General features: G+C 41.7%; 1 protein-coding gene across 1 annotated transcript in view; it reads left to right on the forward strand.

Annotated features, from left to right (window-relative positions):
• Positions 1–24,233, forward strand: part of tmem163 (transmembrane protein 163) — a 34,243-nt gene that overhangs the window by 4,050 nt on the left and 5,960 nt on the right. Inside the window, exons 3-5 of the mRNA XM_004066573.4 lie at positions 10,430–10,473; positions 10,567–10,658; positions 15,366–15,462. Of these exons, the coding sequence (XP_004066621.1) occupies positions 10,430–10,473; positions 10,567–10,658; positions 15,366–15,462 (233 nt within the window). The remainder of the gene's footprint in view (positions 1–10,429; positions 10,474–10,566; positions 10,659–15,365; positions 15,463–24,233) is intronic.

The following is a 24,233-nucleotide window of genomic DNA, read 5'->3' on the forward strand; positions in this document are numbered from 1 at the left end:
AAGGTGGAGGAATAACAATGTATATTAGACCTTTTTAGGGAACCTTTACAACAAAGCACATGGATGGGATTCAATCATTAAAAAATACATTGAATTTCCATTGAAGATCCTTGATGGTCGAAGGTATAATTTAACAGAAATGTTATTTTGTGTTAAAAATCTGCCTTCACTGATCTAGAATATATGTTTTTCCTGTTGTGTCTGTTGCTCTCTACTCCATTTACCTGCTTTTCTCCTCTGAACGTTTTTAGTAAGCAGTAAACTCATGAGACGATTGTCTATTCCGGCCTCGTCTCACCTGAACACAAAGCGCCGCGATGCATTTAGATCAGCTGGAAAAACCAGAGAAGGCAGGATCTATAGACCGCCACCCGCTTCATTATCTAGACACAGAAAACACAGTGGTCATGTGACTCTCTAGCTAGTATTGGACTAATTTGATGCTAAGTTCTTAGCTTTATCATTGATGCCCCTCTTTTGCCTCGAAAAAGACACAATTGATCCTCAGTCTTGTAGAAAATTGGCAAAAAACGGTGAAACTGTAGCATAACGCTAAAATAAAAAGGTGACATAGGTGAAACTTCACACCAGAGTTAAGCGTAAGGATGAAAATTTTGCAATTTATTGCAAAATCTTACACTAATTTACATAGAAATGATTTGAGAGCAAGCAAGCAAAACAGGAATGTTGCAGTTCCTCAAATGACCACTAGGGGTGGGTTTCAGTCATTGACTGTATATAGAGAACTAGACTGAGTGTGATGTCACCCATGGAAAATGCCTTGCTTCCGGTTCCAACCAAATGAAGTCAATTTAGTCACCATTTTACCGTTATTTATACCATGGTCTGTTTGAATACTTGATTCTGATTGGTTGCTGGGTGTGGATTAAAACCTGATAACCGCACGGTGAAAAAAGAAGTTTCGGTCACCTAGCTTAAATGTTTTGTATCACTGCGCCGGCTTCTTGAAAACAACCTTTTGCTTCATCATTTGGACAAAAACAAGCGGTACCAAACAAAAAGCAATCCAAATCTGAAAAAAAACAAGAATTAAGAACTAAAACCTGGTTAATATGTATTGGTTTTGTAACTGACCATGGCATAAGCGGGTTAATGGCCTTTTGAAGTATAAGTTATTACTTTTTAACGCATTTCGCGGAAGCAAATGCACGCTTCCACGGTGTGCGTTAAAAAGTAATAAACGCACACTTCGTCGGCCATTAACCCTTACATGTCCGTCGCCAGAATGTCCTCAGTAGGCCGTGATTGGTCTGTCAGTCTACATTTCCATGGTAACCACTCTCTACAATCAGCCACACACCTTCCACCGAAAGCTGATTCTGGAGATTGTGTCAAACGCTTCAAACGTTCGACGTCAGGACACTTTGAGGCATCTGATTGGTCAGTTTACACCTTGAATAACTTTTATTTATTTTTTAATATTGTGAAAAAATGTGGATTAGCAAGAACATGTTAAAAAGAGATAGTAGAGCAAGAATGATTGTTCTGACAAACAGACTGAGTAATAGCTGTTTATTTCTCTATAGCAGCCTATGGGGTTTTGGCTTTTTGGGATCAGCGGGTACTTCCTGTTTGGAACGAGGAATGAGAGGGGAGGAGTCACTCAGACCATTTCTTAATATACAGTCAGCGGTTTCAGTCAGATTTTACACCCGAAATAGAGGTTTGGTGGGAAAAGCTTTTTGGAAATTTGTGCCTTGACCTTTCATTTGTGACTAACTGTGGTAGTGTCATTAAAGACAGCTGTTCAGTTAAACAGTTAAATAGATTGGCAGATTTTAGCTTTACCAGGGCCACTCTGTTACTAGTTTTGGAACAGTGAATTGGGCGGGATAAAGTCCAGTTAAAGTGCAATAACACCTGTTTAGTGTCCTACAGAAAGGATCCATCCATATTAAATGCTAAGTTTTCATTTTTACTCTTTTTGCCTCTACAGTTTTAACATTTTGTTCATTTTCAGACTTCCTTTTCTTTTATTTCCACTTTTTCTTCTTTAGTAAGCTAATTCTTTTTTCAGACTGTTCTCTTTTTCTCACACCAAAACACCTTTGATCTGAAAATCTGTGTCGACTCCACTCCATAAAGTGATAACTCTGCACAGCCCTTTATTTCAGGCTAAAACCATCCCGTCTGGATAACAGCTCTAAGCTTACAAAGGGAGAGATGAAAGCAGCAGCAGCAGAAGTGGTGGGAGGTCCTCAGAGCTGACATGTTGAATACCATTATGATGGACTTCATTAGTATTCAGTGTTTTCCTGTCGGAGCGCTGCAGGCCGTCAAAAACTCACCTCTGCTGCTGCTGTGTCGGCTTGAAATGAGACGAAAGTCCACAGAAGAAAGGAAAACAGTTGCTGCAACTTCAGTAATCTGTTGACGTGAAGACGGGTGCAGCTTTACAGCACAAGACCTCCTAAACCCTTATCCTGACGTCAAAAGGGACGCAGCAAAAAGATTAAAGATCTGGTTTTAAAGCGGTGACTTTGCTCGAGGAGCCGACCCATTTTCTGTTTGACGCGCCAAAACCACAACAAGGACTTCAGCAGTTCCTGTAACTCGTCTATGAACACGAAATAAGTTAAAATTCTGTTAGCGGTCACACACCTAGATGTGTCAAATGTGTTCTCTGCATTGACCCGTCCCCTGGGGGAACAGTAGGCGGCAGACAGTGGCGCGCTCGGGAACCATTTGGTAGTTTAACCCCCCCCCAAAAAAAATCCAATCCCTTATTGCTGAGTGTCAAGCTGGGAGGCATTGGGTCCCGTTTTCAGAGTCTTTGGTATTACTCTTAGATTTGAATTCATGACCTCTCAGGGCGGAGACTCTACTACAAGGCCACTGAGCTGGTCGGTATAAAAACACATTAAACACCTCAGATCTTCTGTGCTCTCGCCCAGCAGGTGAGCATATCTAATGTAGTGTCTCAGATTACCCCCATATGATCCAAACATCACGTAACCATGACAACCCACAGGCCTTAAAGTTGAACTTAAAGCATTCAATTCCAAATGAACAAGACAAACAATGATCACTCCATCACCAAATACGGCTATGTCCGAACACCCACACAAACTACTAAAAAACTATATAGTGCGGCACTCTGTAGTGTCTTGAATATTAAAAGCAATTCGGACACCATGCTCACTACTTTTGACGTCATTGATTTCACAAAGTTAAAATCTAATTAATATGCGCGCTTGGGGAAGATTATTTATGAGTCCCCTGTCTTCTGAAGATAAAAACGTTAATGGTTTATCAAAAAAATAAATAAAAAATGTTAAGACGCAATGCATTGTGGTCTATATTCGCTGATCTAGTGACCATCGATGCACACTGGTTTTTCGCAGAGGCTTCAGGGAAATTTTCTCGGGAACTCGATTTTGGAATTGTAGATTTGGACAGCGTTACAAAATGGCAAACGCACTATATAGTGCCCTATGTAATGCACTATATATTGAGTAGGGAAGGAATTCGGACACAACCTAAAAGACTAGTTCACAGATACGGGAGCGCGCGTTGAATTGTGGGAAATGGCAATGGTGAGGACTTCATAAACGTGTGGAAGTCAACAATAACAGAAGCAAAGGGGCTCGTTTCGGGGCCATTGTTGTGTTTTAAACGTTACAATAGGCGCCAACGTCTTGTAGAATCTATAGAGATGGATTGCAGTATCCATCTAGGAACCTCTTTGGCAACATTTGTAATGGAGTAGCATTAAAATACAGAAGCCGCGGTTACATGTGCAACATTTCTTGATCGGATCAATGGTCGGATTAAAATCCAACTGTGTACATGGGATCAAAAAAACATTTTCGGATTAGAACGAACGTTCACATGGGTCACACTTTCGGTCAGAATAAATCATTTGGGCATGTGCAGTAGTGTTGAAAATACCGGAAGAGGAAATGAGTCCCGTTGTAAACAAACCTAGCTGCCATATACATTCATGCAGCAGCTCAGTAATATACCAGATGATCTTCTAAACGTGCTTTTATTACTGTTATGAATATTGTCGAGTTATTTCTTTTCATTTTCAATGCTGCCCAACTCGAATGGCTCAGGAGACAACGGAGGACGCTGGACAACTCCACTCATTTTAACTTCTTTTTATTTTCAACAAAGAATGGATGAGAGCTTGATAACCTTGAAATAAAACAGAAAATAATAAAACAGATATCAGAAATGTTTGTCAGAAATGTGCTGTTATTTCAAACTTTTGCAAATATTGTACCATTTAACCATTTCACTTGTTGAATAATATTCCCACAAATATCAGACTAGAAATGAAATTGAAATAAACATACCAATGGCGTCACCGAAGTCATCCAAGCATTGAAATGTTTGTTTCTCAGCTTACCATGACTGCCAGACAAAAACCACCATCTCCACCTCAAATCTACTTTCTCTCTGTTCCTTTCCACTTCTTTTTATCCGTGCGCTTGTTCTCCCCCTCTATATCTGTTGCTTTACTTTTAAGTTAGTAAATAGGACCAGATGGCAGTCGTCCTCCGTTGTCTCCTGAGCCATTCGAGTTGGGCACCATTGAAAATGAAAAGAAATAACTCGACAAATATTATGAAGCGTCTGTTCGCTCATCATTTTATTTTTAATCCGTGTGGTCAGTGCTTTTTTTTGTGGAAGAACGGAACTGGAAGAAGGGTTAGGAGTGGCTAACACGCGCTAACAACATTAGCCTTTGATGAACATGAAATCCATGCGGGAAATGCCGCAATCTGCATCTTGGCTGCACGTAAATGTGTGGGAATAACATCAGCCTTTATTTAGTCGGGACAGGACTGGAAACACAAATCCACATGATTGTTTGAACAGTTTCTCAGGTTTCTGCTTTAAAAAGCTCAAACACCGCCCCAAAGCCGCTGTGGGAGCTGGACGTCCGAGCTCTGCTCGATGACACAGTTCTCCTGAGTCCGGCAGCCGCTAACCAAGAGCGGCGGGACGGATCACAGTCTGAAGCCTCCCACACATAACACAACAACCCTAAATGCCCCTATAAGTCCGGCTGCTCTGCTCAGAGACACAGTTCGCCCAGTCCACCGGCACCCGAGCCCGGACCACGCAGGGTCCAGACGTCACAGGGCACGAAGCGCTCCTCCCCCGCACCCCCCTCGTGAGCGGTGTAAGAGAGGGGAGAGGCGAAGAGCCAGCGGGGCGAGGGCGGAGCGAACTGCCTGTCCTGTATGAGCTCCAAAGCTTTCTGTGGAGCAAAACATCGTCTATATATGACGATAAACCAGAGCAGTAGTGACACACGATCAGAATGAACCGTTTACATGAACAAGGATCGGATCAACAATAGGCATAACCCACCTATCTCGATCGGAAAGAAATTTTGATCCGAACGAGTCTGATCGAGGCAAACTATTCCGAATGGCATGATTACACGACGCATTTTTCTTCTGATCAGGCGTTCTTTCCGATTACTTTTGTCCATGTAAACGCAGCTAATGACTTGGTAAAGAACAAACTGTTCAGTGACATTGTTAGGGAGCAATACTGACTTGTACCATCGCTCAAGTTCTAATTACTTTGAAGTATAAAGTATCTAATAGTCTTCTACTCCGTATCAGAAACATATGTCGGTGATCCTGGTGGGCGGCTAAAGCTTCAGACCATTTGAATCAATAACCCGGCTGTCTTTTAGATCTGTGAAAGGATTTGGGAATTGTTTTCTGGCAATGCAGAGAAGTTTATGATCTGTTCAAAAGAAGAATATTCTATGCCTTTAATGAATAAAGTAAACGTCAAAGATAGGCCAAATGCCCAATTTAGCCTTCAACTAGTAGTACAGATAAGAGATTGGCCGTTATAATTTTTTCAGGCCGATACTGATAACCGATATTTCACTTGCAACTGTGGCCGATAGCTGATATTTGCCGATACGAATTTTTAAGTGTCTGGAATAACAACGTTTACATTTCCTTGACCTTTTTAACATACTGCGAGGGATCTCAAAGGAACATTTATCACTTTAAAACTTTGAAAATATATCTAAAAACATTTATACCATTTGACTTTTGGACACAACGGCAAACCATTGCCAGCGATCTGTTAGAAACAACATGTATCGCTATCAAAATAACATTTACCTGGGGCCTGTTTCAGAAAGGAGGTTCAACCAACTCTGAGGTTGAACTTGAACTCTGAGTTGGTCAATCGGGAGATTAACAACTCTGAGTTTTCTGTTTCAGAGTTGCTGATCCGAGTTAGATCAATCAACTCTGAGTGGACTGATTCGAAGGTGAGCGTGCGCACCGCGTCTATAAGAAGCCATTATCAATGGAGCGCAGATATCACGAGTCACCATGGCAACCGTGAAAAAAAGAGGTCTGCGTATTTTTCGCCAGCTGAACTTGACGTGCTGCTGCAGAGTTACAGTGAATATGAGCAGATATTATCGAAGAAAAGCAACACCGCTGCATCTGCAAAACAGAGACAGTTAGCGTGGGAGAACATAGCTGCTCAAATTAATGCCTAAGTTTGCATTTAAATCATTGTTATAAAATATTGACTATAATAACTTTTTAAATAGCGTAAGTTTAAGGAGTGAAATAAAAAATGGCGATATTAAGGTGTTCTTTTGAAGTGTTATTCCTGGTGTAAATGCATGAAATGCTGCATAGTGTACAGAACCAATCTGGGGGGGGAAATGCATTTAACGTCGGTAATGTTTAGAGGACTTTTTTGTTAACCTTCCCCTCTTGCAAACGTTGGTCAGTTTAATATTAATACATGCAATTGTGTTTTTAAAAGTGAACCTTTGTCTACTGTTGAACCTTTCGCTGCGCGAAGACTTCTCCTTTCTTTTCTCTCGTCTTTCCGACCGTGGTCAAAAGCGCAGGGGAGATTTCCTTCAGGGCCGAAGGGAATTCTCCTTCGGGGTTCACTTCCCGTTGGAAACCCTCAACCGCCAGAGCGGATTAAGAATGACTCCAAAACAGTTATTCTGGGAATGACACCTTCTCTTTATTTAACTCAGTGCTCCGTCCTCCGAACACACAATATATTCCACGCACACACCTCCCCTCCTTGCTCACCCCCCCCCCCCCCCTCTGCACCTGCAATCGCCCCACCCCTTGTCTCTCGTGGATCGCACCCCGCTCAGCACACACACGCTGCAACACTACCCTTGTATTGATCAAGTGGTATAGGTTTATAGGGGATTAAGAAAGTAAGCAGTGCTAGAAAATTGTGTTTCCAAAAAGTAATTGTTACATTAATCTAATTCAATATCCCTGATTTCATTTTCACGTAGATGCAATCCTGCAGGAATTAAAAGAACATGGCAGCAGCTAAAAATGAAAAAGAAAAAATCGAGTCTTCTCAAAATCCTCGTACGAGGTAAATATAATTTTCTACGAATTAATGCAGCCTCCTCGTCTATTGGGTCCTCCAAAAAAGGACAAGCCATTCTTGTCACTTAGACCGTCTCTGTGTGACGGACATGTGGGCAATGAAGGTTAAAGCGAAAAATACCGCTTCGTCTTTAAAAAGGGGAGGGGACCGGCAGAAACTTTGAGTTTGGAGAATAAAACCTGCTCCCGACCAGGTTAGGTTCACAGCATAAGTAACCATGGATACGGACTCCGAGTAGAAGTTAGCTCTCTTTCAGAAACGGGTTTGACTTACTCTGCTTTCTCTGGTTTAACAAACCTCCCATTCTGAAACGGAAAACCCAGGGTTTCCCTGATTTCAGGGTTAATGCACTCAGAGTTTACACTTAACCTCCTTTCTGAAACAGGCCCCTGTAAACAGCCAAGTACTGGTTATGACTGTAAACATTAGCTTCCCAGAGCCAGGGAATTATTAGGAAAAAAATAAAGTGTATCTGAAAGCAGTCTAAAAAATATTGGTAGATTTTTTTTTTTTAATGTCGGGACGATACAGATAAACTGAAATTGTCTAAATATTGGCGGATACCGATACCGCCACCAATCTATTGCCCATTTCTAGTATAGATCTCTAATGTATTGTAGTATTGTAGCATATAGGCCTAATATTGAAACACACAACTGTCATTTAGTAAAAATCACGACTTAGCATAAAAAACTCTCAGGTTCTGTCAGACATGGCAAATTCTCTACATCCATACCTCGGTTTTTCTTTGTCTTCCTTGGTTGGGATGGGAGGGATTTGCCTCCCGTCTGTTGCATAGAAGCGCCATTTATCTGTTAACTGACCTACAAGTGTGGAGACCAGCTGAGTGGCCTCGTGGAAGAGTGTCCGGCCTTGGACTTGAAGGTCGTGAATTCAAATCCACAAGTCACACCAAAGACTCTAAAAATGGGACCCAAAGCCTCGCTGCTTGACAGGAATTTGGGAGGGTTAAATCTCCAAATGGTTCTGTGTCTGCAGCTCACTGCTCCCCCCCAGGAGATGAGTCAAATGCGGAGAGCGAACGTCACACATCTAAGTGTGTGCCTGCTAACGGGACTTTTAACTCTGACAAACCGTGTTTCTGCAGCTAGACCTGTAATTTTGCTTTTGAAAATGCAGCACAGTGGCAAAGTTTTAGCTTAGAGGTCGCCATGTTTGTCTTCATATGAGGCCTCCACCTTTGAATCAGCACATTTTAAAAGAGAAATAGCATAAGCATAAATATTTTAAGCCATTTTTAAAAATATGTACAAAGCAGTTAGCTTTAAAGTCCCTCTCTGATCATCTTTCGATTTTCTTTTAGTTAGGATTATGTTTTTAGCCAAAAAAAAAACCTGTGTTGTTTTCTAAATTTTATAATTCCTTGGATTATCCTTAAATTCTAACAATCCATTTTCGCAACTCCAGCCTTCTTTTTCTTCATTTTCTTAACATTTATACAGACATAGACTCTGAGGGTTTATTCTTTAATTATTTATTGTTCCTATGTGTGATTGTTCCTATGTGTGAATACATGTCACATGTTAATCCAAACATGGAGAGCATAACCTTTGATCTCAAGGATTAAACTCTGATATAAATCAGCATTTTAATGCTTTAAATTTAACGTCCATGAATCTGTAGACGTCCTGTAGAAACACCGAGCTCCATCAGAGATGAATAAAAGCAACTCGGATGCTGGATATTCTGTTTTGCTTCTCTTGTCGGATGCCACTTAGAGTGAGGAAGAGGAGGAGGAGGAGGGAGAGCTCTGCACACTCATGTGTTTGTCTGTATGTGAGCTCCTCCCTGCTGACATCCATCCTGCCTCTTTGGGAGCCAATTATCCACTCCTGGCTTCAGCTTCCTGACACACAGATTCAGAATTTCTTGTTTCTCCTCCTAATGAAGGAGTGAGGAGGAGAGGGGGCGAGGAAGGAGAGGATGAAGGGCAGGAGATGTGTCTGGCGGAATAACTTTACACTCAGATCTGTGCAGAACAGAGATCCGCCTGTTTCTCTTTGCTCCACCAGCTTGTTGACGTTCTCCACCTGTGTATTTAAAGGGGCTTGCTTTACCTCTTTATGAGATTATTCAACTTTCTGTACAAAAGAAACATTTTAAAAAGGCAGAAATCTTTTTTGGTTATTAAAATATTTTAACTTCTCATTTTACCAATGAAAGTTTGACTTTTTTATTGGAATTCCTAACCAAATAAAACTGGTTTTGGAGGGGAAAATAAATACTTAAAACAAAACTTTAATTTAACCCCTTCATGCCATGTGACGGTCATTTCCAACGTACCATTAGGTCCAGGACTCCATTTACCTTGTAGAAAAGCACACGAAACTGTGTACATACACATATATACACACGTGTGTATATATGTGTATGTATATATTGGGATGAGGGATCAAAGTGAGAGCTGTTGTGTGTGTTTGTGTCGGTGTTTGTGTCGGTTATATTTTAACGTTTCTACTTTACTAACTCCAAAGTGGTATTTTAAGCTGTTCACATATTTCTGAGTATTCCTCTAAAAACCTGCGCTCTGAGCAGCAGCCCAGGTCATATATTATCAAGGTCAACTCTGAAAGGCCCTAAGAATAGCACAATAACTTGGGTCAAAATGTGTATTTTCTTTTGTTAGTTCTTCACTCTACCTTACCTTCTTTTCTTATAAATCTAACAGGAGAAGGAATCTCCCCGAAAATGAGACGTGGCGTCTGAAGAAACGAATCCTCTCATTGATTAAGAAATCAATCAATAATGAAGGGAGGAACGCTGGTTCCTTTAGGAGTAAGGGAAGATGAGAAAGTGGAAGTGCTGAGACCCCCTGCTGAGCATTTTCTCTGCCTGCCCCCCCCCCCAGAGAAGCTAAAAATAACAGAAGGGGGGGTTCTGTATTTGTCTCTTGTTTTCTGGTTTAAAGTGTGACTTTTCCTCATCAGGTAAAAAGCTGGAAACCATTTCAGATGATCCGTTACTGCAATCTTTTCTAAAATCCAATGTGTGAATAAGAAGTGTCGTCTCTTTGCAGCCGTCTCCATCATGCGCCACAGCGCCTCCGCCTTTGGATTTGCTGTAAGTCTCATGTGATGTGGAACTAAAAACATGGCTGTTCCTCTGATCCCCCGCGCCGCCCCCGTCTGAAGAGTCTGTGTTCTCGCTCTGCAGTTTGATGCTGTGCTGGACGTGCTCTCCTCCGTCATCGTGTTGTGGCGCTACAGCAACGCGGCCGCCGTCCACTCGGCCCACCGCGAGTACATGTGAGTGCGCCTTTCACCTTTACTGTCATAAAAAAAGAAAGGCTCACACAAACACAACCAGTGAAGATGAGCAGCAGGTCATGAAGAAACGGCCCTCTCATCTGAACTTTGGCTTGGCTTTACTGAAAGCCACCCTGCTCAGACCAGCATGATACAATAAAAAAAACACTTTTCAAAATGGCGGCTTTTCTGTTGGTTTTATCGCCATAGCAACCATTAGTTTTTTTGGTCGCCTGGAGGTGTTTAAGAGGTCTCTGTACGTTTTAGAAGAATCCGCAAAAGTAAATTTTTGGATTTCCCTAGCAACTAAACACATTGGTAGATTTTGTAGTAGTTTTCTGAGCCCCACAAGATATTTCCGCCCCATACATTTTTATTTTGATGGTATCGGCAGCTATCATTTCAACATTTGGGGGTTGTCCACAACACTCAAAATTCATTTTCATCGGGCTCCAGGTGTGTGGAAAATGTTTTTGAGTTTGTGGGGGGGGTGAAATTTTCACTCAAAGGATAGATAGATAGATAGATTTCTCAGGTTTAACAGTGTAAACATTATGAACAAACAGAATAACATCTGCAACCTGCACGACAAAGTAAAATTAAATTAAACAAAATAAATAGATAAGTAAAAAGTACACACAAAAACAACCATTATAAGAACAAAAAACAACGGAAAACAACAACAACTGCGACAATAAGTAAATAAATGATTGAATGAAAAACACCCGTTGCTCCAGTGTGTGAATGCAGTGAGACGGAAGAATTGCAAAAACAATCTGGGTCAGAATAAATGAAATGAATACATTTTTTTTAAAGTGACCACATTTGACCCAATGGGTTAGGGTTAATGACCGACGAAGTGTGCGTTATTACTTTTTAACGCACGCCGTGGAAGCCTGAACCATCTGACGCGAAGCGGAGGACGGTTGCTTCCAAGAAGTGCGTTAAAAAGTGATAATGCACACTTCAAAGGCCATTAACCTGCTTATACCATGGTCACTTACAAAAGTACGGAGCCCTTGTCTTGACATTAAGATATAAAAATATATCTTGTTCCCACAGATTATTATCTCGTTCGCACGAAATACTATTCCGTTCCCACAAGATACTATTGCGTTCCCTCAAAATACTATCGAAATGATTCGAAATGATTAACTCGTGCGAACGCAATAATTATGTCGTTCGAACGCAATAATTAATCCGTTCGAACGCAATAATTATTCACGTCATAAGTCATACACGCGGATATGCTCTCTGTTGTACGCCGGCAAAACTAAGCCGCTTTCAGCGGTAACTTCCGTGTCTCTGTGACCCATATTCGTTCAAAAAAGGAACATGAAAAACAAAAATGATCACTTTATTACCGTCTCAATGAATATAAGAAAAATATCAAAAGATTTATGACAACTAGGCTGCTTTGTCATACGATAGCTCCTGCTAGGCTACCACTAGCTCCGCCGCAGAGCTCTTTGATGTATGCCGGCATTTGGGCAACTGGCTGGTCGGTTGTCAGACAGCTGATATGGTAGTTTAGGGTCGAATAGGAATAATAATATTCAGGACTTGTATTTTATTAACTTTAGCAGTCAGTTGCTTTACATTCGAAGGCTATAAGGATACATGCTAACTGACTAGCCGATCATTTATCCTATTATTAATTTACGTCATAGATTTACAGCAGATATCTTCACATTTCTGTCTGTGTGTGTCTCATTACATTGCATTGAAGACACGGAGGATGTTTAGAGAACAGGTTTATTTATCTTAAAAAGCACAGAAGCATCCATCGTATTCACGTTCATTCACATGATGATGATCTGGTACGCCCTCCGGTCATCTTGCTGCAAAAGCCGCTTCCTGCCGCTACTTCCGTGTCTCTGTGAGCATTCAATAGGGGTAAAAATAAAAGTAAGAATGGTCGATCTGTTATTGTCTCGATGAAAATCTGAAAAATATCATACTAAGCTGGCTGCTCCGCCTAAAGCACTTACCTTTAGCTTGTAGCATAATAACAATAGCAGTACGTCACGTTTCCCAGCATGCTTAGCGGCCAATCATTGGCCAATCACCGTGTCCCTGTGACCAAGGTCTAACAACAAGACCAATGATCCAGATGACCAGATCATCATCATGTGAATGAACGTGAATACGATGGATGCTTCTGTGCTTTTTAAGATAAATAAATCTGTTCTCTAAACATTCTCCGTGTCTTCAATGCAATGTAATGAGACACACACAGACAGAAATGTGAAGGTATCTGCTGTAAATCTATGACGTAAATTAATAACAGGATATGATCAGCTAGTCGGTTAGCGTGTAGCCTTATAGCCTTCGAATGTAAAGCAACTGACTGCTAAAGTTAATAAAATACAAGTCCTGAATATTATTATTCCTATTCGACCCTAAACTACAATATCAGCTGTCTGTCTGTCAACCGACCAGCCAGTTGCCCAAATGCCGGCATACATCAAAGAGCTCTGCGGCGGAACTAGTAGCAGCCTAGCAGGAGCTATCGTAGACAAAGTAGCCTAGTTGTCATAAATCTTTTGATATTTTTCTTATATTCATTGAGACGGTAATAAAGTGATCATTTTTGTTTTTAATGTTCCTTTTTTGAACGAATATGGGTCACAGAGACACGGAAGTTAGCGCTGAAAGCGGCTTAGTTTTGCCGGCGTACAGAGAGCATATCCGCGTGTATGACTTATGACGTGAATAATTATTGCGTTCGAACGGATTAATTATTGCGTTCGCACGAGTTAATCAGTTCGAAGGAACGGAATAGTATTTTGAGGGAACGCAATAGTATCTTGTGGGAACGGAATAGTATTTCGTGCGAACGAGATATTAATCTGTGGGAACAAGATATATTTTTATATCTTAATGTCAGGACACGGGCTCCGTACAAAAGCAATACATATTAACCAGTTTTTATTCCTTAATTCGTGTTTTTTTCCGATTTGGATAGCTTTTCTCACAAAAATCGGACTATACATCACGTGATGCTGCGCATCGTGCCGCACCACTGCTGCAGTCAAGATTCGGCGATTTATATGCTGATCTTTCCGATGGGTTGAATAAAGCATCAGTTCAGAGAGAAAGTTCACCTCTTACCGCTTGTTTTTGTCCAAATGATGAAGCAAAGGGTCGTTTTAAAGAAGCCAGCGCAGTGATACAAAACATTTAAGCTAGCTGACCGAACTTCTTTTTTCACCGTGCGGTTATCAGGTTTTAATGCATACCCAGCAGCCAATCAGAATCGAGTATTCAACCGGACCATGGTATAAGCCTGACTAAATGACCACACGACTGCGTGTGGTGCGTTTAAGAACGTGGTTTCGTGAACTCACATTCAGGCGGTGGTGGTCTCACCAGACACGCATGGAGGGGGCTTTTTATTCTTTTGTTTGTTTACCTTTTACCAGCACCTGTCCGCCACCTACAGGGGAATGAAGCTCTATGTGAAAAACTTGTGTTCCGGACGCATAAGCCCCGAAATAATAATAACAATAATTAAAGCTAGGTGACCGGAACGTCTTTTTTCACCGTGCGGTTATCAGGTTTTAATGCACTCCCAGCAGCCAATCAGAATCGAGTATTCCCCCTGACCATGGTACAACCAGGGTTAAAGTTGAAGGTGTAAAACTCGGCTTAGTGGAGCAGAAACTCCTCCACCCCAGGAGGAGCCGGAGAAGGTGGTCTGGACACCGGAGAATGTCACCTGGACAGATTCCCAGTGTGGAGTTCTGGGGAAAAAACAGATTTCCTCTCAGAGAAACTGAAGGAGAAGCTCTGGGAGTCCTTTCTGTGATCGTTGCCCCAGCAACCTGAGTCCAGAAGAAGCAGAAGAGAACGAATGAGTGGAACTGAATCTCCCTGAACTTTTTAAACATAGGTGAACGTTAGTCGTGACGCATGATCTAATTGAAGACTGAGTTTATTTAAGCAGATGTTTTAGAATCGGCAGTAGAAAAACTCCCTGAAACTAAATCAAATGTTTGCTTTAGGTTGTTGACATGCAAACGTGTTGTTGCAGCAGCTAACCGGCGGTTCTCACTAAAGACCGCAGACGGGTTCCTATCAGTGCTCCTTGACAGCGTGAACCCTCAGGTTTTTCTGCAGCGGCGCTCAGCTGCCGCTGCCGCCGCCAGATCCACAGCTATTCGTCAGGATTTTTCAACCTGTCTGCCTTTTTGATAAAGAAGATGTGGTTGGAAGGGTAATACCCGAGAGATGGCTGGTTGCCACGGTAACATGCCTGAGGTGTCTGAGCCGGACAGGCTTTTGTTTCCAAATGAAAATGTGCTCAACGGCGTTTGGCGTTTATGGAATAGAGCAGAGGCTGGATTTTCTAATCTTCCTGTGGAGTTCTGCTGAGAAGAAAAGCTCCCGTGTGTTTATGTGTGTGTGTGTCCTGCTGAGGACTTCCCAGAGGGATGCTGGGGGTTGCCTTGGTTACCTCATCCAGTCGCGGAGAGCCGGCTTCACTCCGTTAACCATGCATGACCGGGGCATATGCTCTGACAGGCATTGTGTCCCTCCGCACTCTAATTGGATGAAAAATGTCAGACGGATAAACATACGAAGCATCTTTGAGAAACATTCATTAAATGTTCTGCAAACGCAGAAAAAATGTCGTTTTTTTCCCCGAAGTCCTTCGACTTTAAAGGTCCAGATCCGATTGTCTTCCACCTTTTTTTCCCTCAGAGCTTGCGTCATCCTGGGAGTGGTTTTCATCCTGTCTTCCCTGTGCATCCTGGGAAAAGCCATCCATGACCTGGCCACCAAACTACTGCCGGAAGTGGTGAGAGTTGATCAACTAAACCCAAAGGGTTTGTGGTGTAGAAGGTTTTTTTTACTCCACAATAAAAGCACCCTCCTTCTATTCAGTTTACGTGAAAACAGTAAACAACTGCAGGTTCTCTGATTGAATATTTTTATAGACTTAATCACAGCAGACAGTTATTATTTTGAATCTTCTCACACATTCTCTGAAAAAGAAAAATGACAGAGTTTCTCTGTTCTCTATGTATAAAAAAATTGGTCATTTGTGAAAAAAAAGGAAAAAGAGACAAAAGTTGTGGTCTTATGTGAGATTTTCATAGATCTATCACAAATGAACCACGGATAAGCCACGCAAAGAACACGTAAACCAACGTAGGACATGAACCGTGCGTGATTAAGATGCAATTAATTGCTGATTTGTGCGTCAATTACATGATTTTAACATGTGTGCGTTGAATGTGCGATATGAAAGTTATACATTGGTGGTTCATGCGTGAAAAGTCTTTTAAACATACGTGGGACAGTCGTGGAAAGCCAGAAATTTGCGAATGAATCTCACAAAAATCACGCACAATTGCATAAGATTTACGTAATAATTGCGTATGAACTATGGAAAATACGTGTAACCTGCGTAATATTCAACTGACTAATTTTCAAAATGTAATTTTCGCAAAGACCTGTCGGCCGAAACCCTCGACGGAAATCCAAGTATATCACAAAATTCCATACGTGAAAATGCACAAAATGTACGTAGTGGCTATTTGACACGGCCCCTTATCTCCTTTAGCAAAAGACATAACATGCCATCATTTCAGGAAGGAGTGAGGAAACTCTAATCCCACAATCCTTTGCTGGATCAAAGACGTACTTTGATGAAGTCCCATGTAGTTTTTAGGCATGAATTTAGCAGCTTTTGTAGTTTACATGTTGGTAAAATGTTTACAAAATAACTGAACCCAAAGAAGTGATCTCTGTCTTCAGCTTTTATTTTGATCAGTTTCTGATAAAACTGTTAAAAATGAAACTGTAAGCACAGATTTCATGCTGTTGGCATTAGGGGTGTGTGTTGGCAGGAGTCTGGAGATACGATACATATCCCGATATTGTACCGGAACACTTTTTCTGTCTTTTTTTTTTTTAAAGTATGACTTAGAAAAAAACTTTCCTTGTCATAAAATCTATAAAATTCAGTTTATTTAATGTTAACAATGTTTAGCACTGCAAATGTATCTCATGTATAAGTGGCAAAAAATTCATAGTGTTTTTATTTTGGTAACTTCTTTAAAGGGAACAGTCAACATTGTGTGATTTCCACAACAAAATATTTGTCAGTATAAGAAAAAAAATTGAATTAAAGTGCAATAAACAACAAGGTTCTAAAAGTATGATTGAGGAAATAAAGTGCTGTTTATTTTCAATATTAATGTAGCTTCTTCAGTACTTTCAAACAGTTTAGGAGCCTGAATGTTGCTTCAAAAAAAGGGGGGGAAAAACATTAATTCTTTCCAGAATCAAAGTATAATTATGAGGCAGCATGACAGGATGAAGGAGATGCTTTAATGTGGCTAAGATGCTTTATTTACATGACAGTCTGCACCGTAGCACTGCAGCTACGCTTTCTCACACGCTGAAGTGAACACGGATTTCACCGCAGAACTTTGGTCCGCTTTGCTGACAGCATTTTGGCCGATGCTGAGTGCATTAGCTGCTTCAGTGCTTCAGTCGTTTTCATCTGAGCCGCTAAAAAGTACCGCAATTCGCGTTTTTATGTGTTACTGGCAGCAACATGGCACATAGTTTCAGTTCGATACCATCCTAAGTAAAAACTAAGTAGAGCATGTCTCACAACAACAAACAAGCTGCTTCTCGTTGACATCTTGTTGTCGTTTATGTGGTGTAGAGATGCTCAAAGAGGCTCAGTGTGCTCTGCTGCCAACTAGTGGTCGGAGGTGTAAGTGGAAAACAAGAGTCAGACGCTAAAGGACGCTAAAAATAGTTAAATAAATATCGTCGTGGCAGCATCTTGACTAGATCCCCAAAGGAAATATTGTGATATATTGCCAAAACGATGGTTTCCAGCACCATTCCCAATGATGTTTAGTGAAAAACAAAAAGGTAATGGTAGGAGTTATTGTTGAGATTTGAAACACATCCCAGGGCTGCTTGGTCTGAGTCAGATAGTTGTTTACTTTGGAACTTGTTAAAGCTCGTCTGAGCTCTGGAAGACTGGCTTTACTTGCAAGTGAAGTGTGGTGCAGTTCACTACAGTGTAAAAGCAGACAGGACTAAAATGTTGACACGTCAAGCCCAATTCAAATCCAAAGATGTACAAATCACTTGAGATGGAATGTTTTTTCCTGGCCAGCGATTGCGTTGTGAAATGTTTCGTAAAATAAGAAGCTGGTTTCACCGCCTGAAAACTTTTGTCTCAAGGCTGCAGAGTGAAAAGGAACCATGTGGAGCTGGAACATGTTTCTGCATTGCTCTAATGGTGCATGTAGTGCTCATCATTCTTGTTGCAACGCTAATGTTAGCTTGGGGTTATGAGGGGCTGTAAGCTAGCGGGGGAGAGTGTAAAACAAAGGGCTCGTGGTAAATGAGTGCAGGTGTACTTCCATGGCAACGGTCCCGCCCACAAATCAGAGGGGAATTTCTAACTCACTACTGCCGCTCTGCGGAAACTATGTTCCAGTAAACGACCTGAATTTTGGCTACAAAATGCATAATTTTGATTAATAGACTGGGAACACTTTGAAAATAGATCAGTAAGGGTTATTGGCCCACGAAGTATGCATTACACCGCCGTGGAAGCCTGAGGACGGTTGCTTCCATGAAGTGGGTTAAAATGTGATAATGCATACCTCAAAGACCATTAACTCGCTTATTCCATGGTCACTGACAAAAGAAAATAAATATTAACCAGTTTTAGTCCTTAATTCTTGTTTTTTTCCGATTTGGATCACTTATTTCAAGAAAAGCGGACTATTTGTAGGTATTTGTACGTGGTGTGGTGCGTTGTCACGGTAACGTGGCAAGGTGCAGTCAAGATTTGGCGATATAAAGCGATATCTCTATAAATGCTGCTCGTCCTGATGGCTTGAATAAAGCATCAGTTCAGAGAGAAAGTTCACCTCTTACCGCTTTTTTTTGTCCAAATGATGAAGCTAAAAGTTGTCTTAAAGAAGCCGGCGCGGTGATACAGAAGATTTAGGATAGGTGACCGGAACTTCTTTTTGGGGGGTGCGGTTATCACTTTTTAATGCACATCCAGCAGCCAATCCGCATAGAGTATTCACCTTGACCATTGTATAAATAAGAATTAAATGTATATACATATGTGGATTGATGAATAAACAGAATTTAGTCTAGACTCAGTTATTTAATTATAAAAACGCACAAATGCAATACAATAAAAGTTGCAGTGTCAAAATAAAGAAAAAAAAACAATTAATAAAAGGCAGAAATAAAAAAATTACAAAAGTATGAAAAGCGCAGTATATAATGGAGCTAAAAGGACAAAAAGATAAAGAAGCCAACATTCACTTAAAATGTAGAAATATCAAATACTATTAAAAAAACAAGCATTTCACATTTCTGAGAAACTTTTTCTGCATTTCTGATTTAGGACAACAGAAAAATGTTAAATCAAATCAAACTTTACTTGTAGAGCACTTTTTACTGCGCCAGCTACTCAAAGTGCTATGCATAAAAACATAATCACTCATAATCAGACAAATATTTTGTTTAGAACCTGCATAATGCTGGACCCCCCCACCCCCCCCCCACACACACACACATACACACATCCATACATACACACCATGATAACAAGAATGACAAACTGATGAAATGTAGGAACCTGGCTTTGTACGGAAGTAGGTTAACAATGTTTTGGGGACAAGACCCCCACTCAAGTCTACAGAATAAACTACCACAGGACCCCCCCCCCAGACAAAGAGCCAGATCCAGGAGAGATCTGACACCATTCACTGAAAAGGGTCAGTCACTGATGTGGAGGATTCCTCTGAGGAAAACACTGGAGCTACAACAAAAATGTAAAAGGAATCAAATAAAAATGAAAATAAATGTAAAAAAAAATGAATAAATAAGTACATAAATAAACCATAAGAGATGTATAAAATGAATAAATAGATTAAAAAAAAACAATCAATAAATCAATACATACACATATATCAAATTGGTAAAAAGAGAACATAAAAATATTAAATAAGTTCCTAAATGTCAACTAAAAGCGAGATCAAAATGGTAAAAAGGCTCTCTGGGAGGCTGTTCAACAGGAGAGGTCCATTAAACTGAATGAGGCCTCGCCGTATGTTTTGGTTCTGACTTTTGAAGAAACCAAAAGGCCGGTATCAGAGGACCTCAGGGTCTGCGAGGGCTCATACTGTGAAATCATATCGGATAAATATGAAGGCCCGAGACCATAAAAACATGTATAAACCAATAAAATAACTTTAAAATCAATTCTGAAACGCACGGGTAGCCAATGCAGCGATTTTAAAATGGGTGTAATATGTTCCCGCCCCCTGGTCCTCGTCAGCATGCGTGCGGCTGAATTTTGCAGTAGTTGAAGATTCGACATCCTTCTTCTGGGAAGACAAGAGAGCAGGGCATTACAAATCTATATTTTTTTATTTCAATTTGACACCAAATCACCAAAGTCATTAAATTCACTCTCATTACCCAGAATTACTAGAGTATTTTTAGACCCACACACAGATTTAAGCTCCAACCAGTCCGTTCAATTGTCATCCATCCAAAAAAAAAAAACCTCTGAGCGCGCTCACTGCAACAGCTGCTTCACCGGCAGCTGCATGGTTGAACATCTCTGTTGATGTCAAAGCCAGACGTTGAGGCCTAATCAGATTTTTCCGAGGAATTTGGATTTATTTTCAGTCCAGTTTGTCCAACTTTCTGCCAAGGCTTTTGGAATTAGAGGAAGCCGTCTGGTCTTTGGATCTAATAAACGTCCTTTACAGACTCCAGAAGAGAGGAGATCTGCCCGGCCGCCCCCGTCTGGCCCTTTTCTGGTGGATCTTATTGGGAGCTGATGTCAGTCCTGATGCTGGTGAACATGTGAGAAGATTGGACATTTAATGGACTTTAAATGAAGTTTTTCAAGCGTTTGCACCCAGTGATGAACAATCATTGACTGTATATGAAACTGGATTGAGTGAGTGTGACATCACTCATGGAGAAAGGGCTGACTACCGGCCTCAACCAAAGGAAGTCAATTCAGACAACAATTTGTCTTGATACAGAGGTCGACTTGTTGGAACCAGTCATCGTCAGTAAGCAGTGGTTGGTCAGAACCGGTGTGATTCATCGTTTCTGTGGCAACCCCTCTCACCAATCAGGAGTGACCTTGTTGGAAATCCACACCCCTACCACTTGAAATCTGTTGTTAACACATTTACTACAGAAAAAATTACCCGGGGAAAACAAAATTAGTATCAAAAGCATTTTTGAGAAAGTACTTTGTGGATTTGGAGAAGGCGTTCGACCGCGTCCCCCGTGGAGATTTCTGGGAGTATGGGGTCCTTACTGAGGACTGTCTGGTGTCTGTAGTACCGGAGCAGGAGCTTGGTTTGCATAGCCAGTATGTTCCCGGTACACGTTGGACTCCCCTTTATCATCAGTTCTGCTCATAAGCTCGGTCACCCGGAGAGAGCTCGGAGTAGAGCCGCTGCTCCTCCACATCATCGAGAGGAGCCAGTTGAGGTGGCTGGGGCACCTGGTCCGGATGCCTCCTGGACGCCTCCCTGGGGAGACGTTTCGGGCATGTCCCGCTGGGGGGAGGCCCCGGGTAAGACCCAGTTCATGCTTGAGAGACTACGTCTCTTGAGTGGCCTGGGAGCGTCTTATTTGTCTATAGAAGTCAATGGCATGTTGGCCTCTTGGAGCCAGCGGGTACTTCCTGTTTGGAATGTAGGGGGGAGGGGCCCCACTCAGTCCAGTTCATATACAGTCAACGTGCATTATGGGAATTGCTGCTGTGAAGCCGGGAAAACAGACAGATCCAACAACAGCAGAGGATACAAAGACGTCTCAGAGGCGGAGTTAAAGCTGAATTCATGAACAAGAAGAATCAAAAGCTGCTTGGATCTACAAACGGCATCATTTCCCGTCAGATACATGAGTTCCTGGAGGTGTTTGTGATCATCTGGAAGGAAGTCTGAACTCCAAACAGAATCTTCACAGGAGCTGTTGTGCTCGTTCTGATTTCCTTCCATTTCTCCCCGTTGAGTGTGTGAGAATGAGGTGTCGTTTCCACTACAGCATGAAGAATCTCACAACTCTGAGGTGTGAAGATTCACTTCTCTGAAATAACTTTGTCGCCCTAAAGCGAAGCAGTTTCTGTTCCCGCAGGAAACGGACCAAAAGACGCAAAACACCAAGGAAGTTATGGCAGGAAGACCATCGGGGTTTAGACCCCCTTTGGTACAATTTTATTGCACATCCTGCTGTAAACACTGTGTGCAGCGCAGAGCGGTGTCGTCTCCCCCCCCCCCCCCCCCCCCACACACACACTCCCCCACATGGAGTGAGGTAAGCAGCTGCTTGAATATGCAGCTTTGATGAGGCGGGAGGTGTTTGCTGTGACACCCCAATGCTCCTCTGTGCCCAATTAATGTCAGCTTCCAGAAGAAAAGCCGTCTGCAGCCACCATGCGGGGGGGGGGGGGGGGGGGGGCATTGTTCTGAGTGACCTCAGGACGTGAGGCGCTCCCACTTCCTCTGGGCTTCTAAATATTTGGTCATCAAGACATGAAATATGACAGATTTCAGGTAAAAGATGGAGTGAAGCTCAAGAGAAACGGCTGTAGCGCCGTCACTTAAACGTTTGTTTGGAACCTAAATGTCAAAGTCTGCATTTATGTTTTCGTCTTGTTGTGAGAGCCGCCTCTAATGCTCCAGTCCAAAGGGGTTTGAACCTTTTTCACATGACGGTTTCTCTCCTAAACGGAGGTCCAGGTATTGGCGTAGTTTAGCTGACAGCCACCAATACGGCAAATATGAAAAGTTATTTTTTCTCATTTCACTCTCACAAAATGAGTTAAATGATAACAACCTAAAACAGTTACTGTCTAATTCTTTATGAACAGATCAAATCAAATCAAACTTTATTTATAAAATAGCGCTTCTCATGCATGTAGTGCAGCTCGAAGCGCTTTAACTTTTAAAACAGAAAACACACAATATTACAGTAAAACCCCAACCCACCCTTTACCCTTTCCCACTCCCCTCCCCTTAAAACAAATGACCGATGGCCCCCACCTACAAAGAATAATGACTATGTAACTTTAAATAAATAAATAACCAAACAACAAGTATGGCTTGGCTCTGCTGTGAGGAAACAGTATTTGGGGATCCTTTCATACCAGGAGCCAGCCCGGCCATGGGAGCATCGCCACAGCGCCCACCCAGACTGGGACAACACTGGGGTCCACTTCACAGCTGTGAAGCTGCAAAGTTAGACTCCAGCTGCCACAGCAAGGGCGACGACCGTGGCAACAACCACCGACCAAGCCGGCAAGCCCTGGAGGAAAAGATGCCCACATGAAACACTGGGGCTAAAATCATGATAAGATACTAAAATTAAAGACAGAAGATGTATATAAAAAAAAATTTGAGAATAAGATGCATAAAATGAAAATAAATACATAAAATAGTATATACTAAAACTAATAGAATATATTAGCAGTTAAAATCAACAAAAAAATGATGATAAATGTGATGATGATGAATGTGTGCAGCTCCAAATGTAAAAAAGAAGGAACTCCAACACAAATCCCTGTGAAACACCAAATCTGATCACTTTTGATCTACTCTCATTTGCAAAGAGGCCGTTTAAACGACCAAAGACGTTTTTAGACGCTGTCTTTTAGCGGCCACACAAGTGATTCGTCCGCTCTCATTCTGCAGAGTCGGTTTTTCCTCAGCTCCTCTTTGATGTCTGGGCTCTCCAGGGCAGCTTTTCATGGCTCCAAGGCCGTGATGTAATATTAATGCAGCCGCAGGGGCGGCCGGCGCTCTGCAGCTCCCGCTCGCCTTTCATCCACTCTCTGGGCTGCAGCCGCTCAGAGCCATCAGCTGGTGTGACTCAAGTGTTTCAGAGGGAAGCCATCGTCAAGGTTACAGAGAAAATAAAGATTGTTTTTCAGAGGGTTGGTCTAAAGAGACGAAAGGGAGGTGTATCAGTTGATGGGGTGGGGGGGGTCTTACAGCTCCTGTGGGACCCCACAGTGTTGGTAACAATAATGTAAAACCTCTAAAGGTCCAGCCAGCACACTCGAGCTATTATGACTTTTATTTTGTAGGATCCAGAGGAAAACAAAGAACCAACAGAAAATATGAACAGGTTTTTATCAAATTGAGTTTATAAGCTGCAAAAATTCAGCGAACCTCATGTCACATGATCTGTAGGTTTTTCCAAATGCTTGATTTAAAGCTTTTTTGAGGATTTAGGCAGAAAATTGTGTTAAATTAAAAAAAACAACAACAACAACCTTGCTGCTCTGTTAATGTCCAGATAAATAAACTGCATCCACTGCTGCCTTTATATAAAAACTCTTACGACACAAAAATAAATGTTTAAAAATGCTTGTTTAGTCCATGGTGTTCACATCGGACAGGAAAGGAGGGGCTTCTTCTTCTTTTTCTACTGTTTACTAGCGCATGTAAACGCATACAGTTGGAGGAGGCGTGACGTGAAATGTTGAAGTGGTGCAAGTGTCACTCCAGGCTTTTCCTTTCTCAGCTCTGTTCC

The sequence above is a fragment of the Oryzias latipes genome, chromosome 2 (genome assembly GCF_002234675.1).
Source record: "Oryzias latipes chromosome 2, ASM223467v1".
Classification (NCBI taxonomy): Eukaryota; Metazoa; Chordata; class Actinopteri; order Beloniformes; family Adrianichthyidae; genus Oryzias; species Oryzias latipes.